The sequence below is a fragment of the Atta colombica genome, unplaced genomic scaffold, assembly GCF_001594045.1.
Source record: "Atta colombica isolate Treedump-2 unplaced genomic scaffold, Acol1.0 scaffold207, whole genome shotgun sequence".
NCBI lineage: Eukaryota > Metazoa > Arthropoda > Insecta > Hymenoptera > Formicidae > Atta > Atta colombica.
In genome coordinates this window covers 117,756-123,935 of record NW_017259302.1, presented here as the reverse complement: position 1 = coordinate 123,935, position 6,180 = coordinate 117,756, and the positions used below count along the sequence as shown (strand labels likewise).

The window sequence follows — 6,180 nt, the reverse complement described above, 5'->3', positions numbered from 1 at the left end:
CACACGCACACGCACACGCACACACACACACACACACACACACACACACACACACACACACACACACACACACACACACACACACTCATGTTAATATTTATGGCGATGTACGAGTAGATGCAGCAAATAAACTGGAGTTATAGTTTCATTGTTGGTTTAAATCGTGTAGTTTGAATAGTGTAGGGATATATTATATTTAATCGAGAATTTATTACTTTTGTGCCATGGACAACGCATAATTTAATGAAATTCTCAGTTATTATATAGAGTTCTGTTTAATTTTCACAAAAAAGTCTATTTTCAAGAAAATTATTTATTAATGTTTATAATAATTATAATTGATTAGTTCATTGCAAAATTCTGTCTCTGATATACATATATAAAATATAAAGTTTAATTGTGTTATCGTTTCATATTAAATTACATTTTTTTAAATAAAAAAGCTACGAATTATTAAAATATTTTATTAGAGAGAACATGTGATAGAGCGAATCACATTAAGCTCGACGAATTGATATTAAACAGAATATGAGTGTACGTGAATGCGTTTCTCTTGTCTAGAATCAAATATCATCTGCTTTCTGTAGTCGCCTAAAGCGCTCGCTGTAACTGAATAATTATCCGAATGGCACATCGGAGACGTCAGAGGCTTCCTCCGCGAAATGGAATTCCCGTTTCCTTTGTACGTGACCCGCCGATGGATTTTCCCGAGCGATACCTAGAGCTCTCGTGCCACATTTCATTCTGATTGATTTGTTTTCAATTCGAATGCTCCTGGCTCTGGCTCAAGGCTGAATTAATCCCAGTAACGATATAGTCTAACCAATTCTTGTCTGTCAACCAATCGATAATGGATTTTACTTGCGGTTAATGTCGAAGAAATGTACGCCGATAAGACTTCGTTAAATAAATTTATTGTTGATGAACAGAGAGAATGGTATGTATGTATAAAGATATTAATCATGCTTGTAATAGAATTTAATTAAAACATCTGTTCTATTAAATAGTAACAATCATTATATCATTTGATACTAATTATTTCTAATATCTATTAAATAAATGATACAGTGATTGTTGTCTTTCTCTTTTTCTCTCTTTCAAGAATACAATTTTTTTAAATACATAAAAAATAAAATGTTAAAATTAACACAAAAATGTTAATTTTAATATTTTTGCATATCTTAGAAAGTCTACTATACATCTTTAAGTTAAAATTAACATTTTATTTTTTATAGTGTGTATGTTAAAATATAGTAACAATATATTTGTTTAACCACTTTATGTACATCTTACTATTTCATAATATTTTATAATTATATTCTTAATTATGTTTTAAATATTGACATTATTTGTTTAATTTACTTGCTCTTCAAAATTATTAAATTTAACCTGTACACTTTTTTTCTATGAAATATATGTTTGGATTAAGTTCGCTGTTAAATACATCGGTAAAAAGGCATTCCGCTCAAAGTTGTCTCGTAATCTGGAACGTGTTCAAATAGAAAATAATTATACGGTATATCAGGTATCGGCAGGTCGACTTAATGCCATTATGAGTTAATAGACCGCGATGTCGATAAATTCGCCGGTAAACGCCTGTCGAAACTTCTCGTATGACTTCTTGGAGACTGGTAAGTGAGCAGAAAAAGTCAACGGAACTCGAATTGCAAGATGATTTGGCTTCGTCAAAGTTCCTGTCTTATTGTATGTCTTCTTTTTGTTTTTCCATAGTTTTATCTTTTTTTTTATCTTTTGTTTCTTCTACGACGATTTTGTGATGCCTTCGACGCATCTCGATTATAGATTTCTATTTTATACTATTAAACTGCTAAACTCTCTCGAAAAAGTGACTTCAATTTTGATATACGCATGCGTAATCCGTGACGCACATTTGAACATGCGTACATATATGCATCTTGATAGAGATGCTAATCTAATACTTAATTTAATATATTAGGAATACAAATTAGTTCGGTCGGTTTCCCTAAAGATGACTCCAATTGTTGTGAATGGTTCATGACAGCTGATTTTGGTAGTTTCAGAGAGGTTAAACATTTGCTAATAATATTCAGTTTATATCGCTTTGAGTTTCATACAAAAATCTTGATTTTTACTGTGTTTGAAATGTCGAATTTTATGTTAACCAAGCAGCATTCGTGGGAGGTTTTGATTTTCTGCTTTAATTGGAAGAAAAGTGCGGCTGAAGACCATCGACCTCAACATCAACATCACGGGCGAACATGGTTCAAAGATCATGCTCTGATGGGACCAAAAGAGTCTTGTTTACTATGAGCTGCTGAAACCTGGCGATTCCATTACGGGCGATCGGCTACAATTGATTCGTTTGAGCCGTGCATTACGAGAAAATCGGCCGGAATACGAGCAAAGACATGATAAAGTTATTTTATTCATGATAACGCTCGGCCTCATGTCGCTAAAGTCGTAAAAAAATATTTGGAAACGCTCAAAAGGGATGTTTTACCGCACCCGCCATATTCTCCGGACATTGCTCCTTCTGATTACTGGTTGTTCCGAAGGATGCAACAAGTCACCGGTTCACTTCTTTCGCCTCCAAAGACGAATCATTTTTTCGAGATGGAATTTGAAAATTGCCTGAGAGATGGGAAAAAGTAGTAGACAGCGATGGACAATACTTTAATTGATTTGTTCATTCATTTTGTTTTGAAATAAATGTATTTTTGAACACAAAAAAAACGGACCGAACTAATTTGTACTCCCAATATTTAATCAATGGGCGAGTTCAAGCTAGCAAAGTGGCTAGGTATGCTTGTCGAGCGAATGAGCATGATTAGTTCTTTTACCTCTGTATTTAACCAAACGTGTTTAATTGCTCGGCGAATAGACCTAACCCTCGTTGTTGATTCCCTTGTCATTTCTCACTGGGAATTGTTTTGCCGATTTGAACTCGCTATTTAACAGTATTAAGATCTCCAAGCAAGCAAGAAATTACGTCAGGAAACCACGCTTAAAGACTCAATTTCAAATTCTTAAGATGATATTCTCGAAAGGCGATATTCTCGAAACTCCATTCACACGTGGAAAAATGCCAATAAATTTCAATAAGTCTTGAAATAATTTTGGAAACAACACTATATGTCTCACTAGATAGCCATGAACATAATTTAAGATTACATTTGCCTATGATACAATCATATGGAGTGCGTTCATCATGGAAAGATGCTAATAGCGCTGTTTATATTATTCTATCTTCATCATTCATTAAACAAGGAAAGAATGACATAAATAATGCTAATAGCGTCTCCCAGAATGCATCCATGCAGCCATAGCTGTTGCGTTCTTTCGGATTAATATTTGACGCATGCGCAGAAACGTTATATATTAGGCACTCATTTTTTATAAGCTTGTATTAAGAAGTTATTTTCTATTCATTCTAATAGTATATGCATACAGAGTGTTTAATATTTATAAGTGCAACATGGATAAGTAAAGCGGACTATAAATTGAATTGAAAAATTTTCTATCATTTTCCAATTTTTGCAACAATTAATGAGATATTAATTTCTAAAAATCATTGAATAAATATGTATTCATCCGGCAAATTCTATCGCCAAATGCAAGCGCGCGGCATTGATAAGATTGTTCAGCGCGGGGAGACTTTTTTTTCGCTGCTCATGGGTTGTCGATTGTTACAAACATTTTTCCGCCTAGCAACTTACGATCGTTTTGCCGCACGTTTATATTTGAGGATGTACTATTCAATAATTTTTAGAAATTAATATCTTCTTAAATATTGCAAAAATCGCAAAAACTGCAAAATGGACTTTTGATTCAGTTTTATTCGTTACCTACTCATAAACGATATTACATGTAATATTGTCAAACACCCCGTAGAAGTCTGTGATCTCGGTAATCAAGTAAAACAGGAAAAGGAAAGCAAATAGTAGGGAACATTAGAGAATGAGAGTAAGTTAAAAAATAGGTAAAGAAAATTGGATGATTCAATTATTTGAAGTAGGTCAAACTATTATAATTCAAATTTTATATTCGCAATGGAAAACTCGGAGCAATTACGAATGTTATAATGATAGTTAACGACATTGCCAAATTTATTATCATCAATAGGAGGATTATATCGAAGCTTGCCAAATTTAATTCTTTTCATTTGAAAATTTCATCGTATACATATTTTTCACTTCGAAAAGTTAAGATCCATAAGTTTGATTAGGTACATAATTTTTACGATGGAACAGCTACATGAGCGTGGACTAGGAAGATTCAAATTAGCCTTGCGTTTAATGCGAGACGAAGCTAGGCGAATATTTGGCTGTGTAATTTGTGCTCGTCGGTCGCTTATTACGTGATAAAATGTAAATGACGGTTTAAATTGGGCAACGGTTCCAAGTGGAAATGTAACCAGAGGAGTGTTCAAGTCCGGTTCCGTCTCAGTTTACGAGGCAATTTTCGAGATTCAGAGCGACCAGCAAAATCCGAGCGTCGCAGCTATAAGGGTGTTGCAATTGTCGCGGTTGCAATTCGTCAACTGCAATTGCGGTCCAAAGAGTAAGGCCCCGCCATTCATGCCATGCTGCATTCGTATTGCTGTAGTCGTAGCAATTGGACTAATTACCAAGCGCAATTATCCGGAATTAATCGAGATAAACCGCTTAATTATCACATCTCGTATAACGCTCGTTTGTTTCTCTGTATATCTGTTAGCCGATTTTGGACAAGTGAAATGCCGTTAAATGCGCGCTAATTATCATTAACGTGGCATCGAAGCGTCAAAACTGACGAGGTAAAATGTCTCCGTTTCTGCCCAGAACACTGTAGGAAGTTGCAATCTAAAGATATTTAAATGTAAATCCGACGTAATCAACGTATCCAGTATGAATTATATTCAGAATTTCTTAAAAGATGTACAAAATTCAGTAAATATCAAATTCTTTCAGTAAATATCAAATTCTTGAATACTAATATTTTAGACTTATAAGTCTGTGCATAGACTTTTTTCTTTAATTAGAGCATATCTTTTTAATACAAAATAGATATACTTATATATGCTATAGTTTTACAAAAAGTTATGCATATTTTATTTTTTATTACATAAAAATGAAGCGCGCCAGAAACCACAAGAAAACTTACAAAAATCGAGGAATAAATGCTTTGTGAAATCTATGAAAAGTGAAACAGTACGTTACAAATATAACGACAATCAGTACGAATAAAAATATCGACTCCGAAAACATTTTAATTGATATCGGAATATACAGTGAGATGTTTAATTAAATCGTCGCGAGATATGTGATTCTGTTTTGAATGTTTCGTTATTTTACCAAGATAAGTTCTTAACGGGAAGTTATTTCGTCTGGCTCATTCCATCGTACGGTATTGTTCATGTGGTTGCGACACGAAAGAAGCGACTATGTTTCGGCAAGCCAATTAAGATTTACGAATTTCAAGCAATGACGGGCATCCATGACGATACCGTTTGGACCGACATTTCGCCATGAATTTATCGTTTTATCGTTTGTACTGTCGTATCAGCCGCGGCGATACCGTGCAAAAGGTCGCTTCGACGTATTCGAAGCGGATTTATTTGCACCCGGAAATAGCCATAAGTTTGTATTTTGATGGCGTATTATACGGCAATAATTTATTGTGATCTACTTCTTCACTTTCAGGATTAAAAGTATCTACATGAACAATATGATTTATCGAATTTAACATCGATTATTATAAATTTATTGTCTTTCTGTACAGTTCGTTTTTTCTTACAGAGTAATCGCAGCCAACCAGCCATTGGACTGAAACAGACGCCGAAAGCGCGGGTAAGTGTTTGTATACTTTTTATATGTAATATATGATTATTTCTCGCTTGAATCTATATATCCATATTTACTATATTAAACTAAAATTTATATTATTTTTTGTTACCCAATATATTATGTTGTAACATATAGTAAATTTTGATATACTTACATGTACATACTGCGTTCCAAAATTCAACTCTAAAGAGGTAGCGGGATAGCGGGGGAAAGAGTAAGTTAGAGTTTTTTTCGAGTTGAACAAATTTGGAACGTGAAAAAGAAAGGGAGTCATTATGATCTGTATAATATACAGATTATATATTATGTTATGTAATAATAATTTTTTTTTAAATGAGAAAGATAGTTAATACAATATTAATTATTTATATAA

General features: G+C 33.5%; 1 protein-coding gene across 1 annotated transcript in view; it reads left to right on the top strand.

Moving 5' to 3' along the window:
- Positions 1 to 5,846, top strand: part of LOC108687409 — a 15,947-nt gene extending 10,101 nt beyond the window's left edge. The window contains exon 2 of the mRNA XM_018193163.1: positions 5,760 to 5,846. Coding sequence (XP_018048652.1) covers positions 5,760 to 5,846 — 87 coding nt within the window. The remainder of the gene's footprint in view (positions 1 to 5,759) is intronic.
- The last annotated feature ends 334 nt before the right edge of the window (positions 5,847 to 6,180 follow it).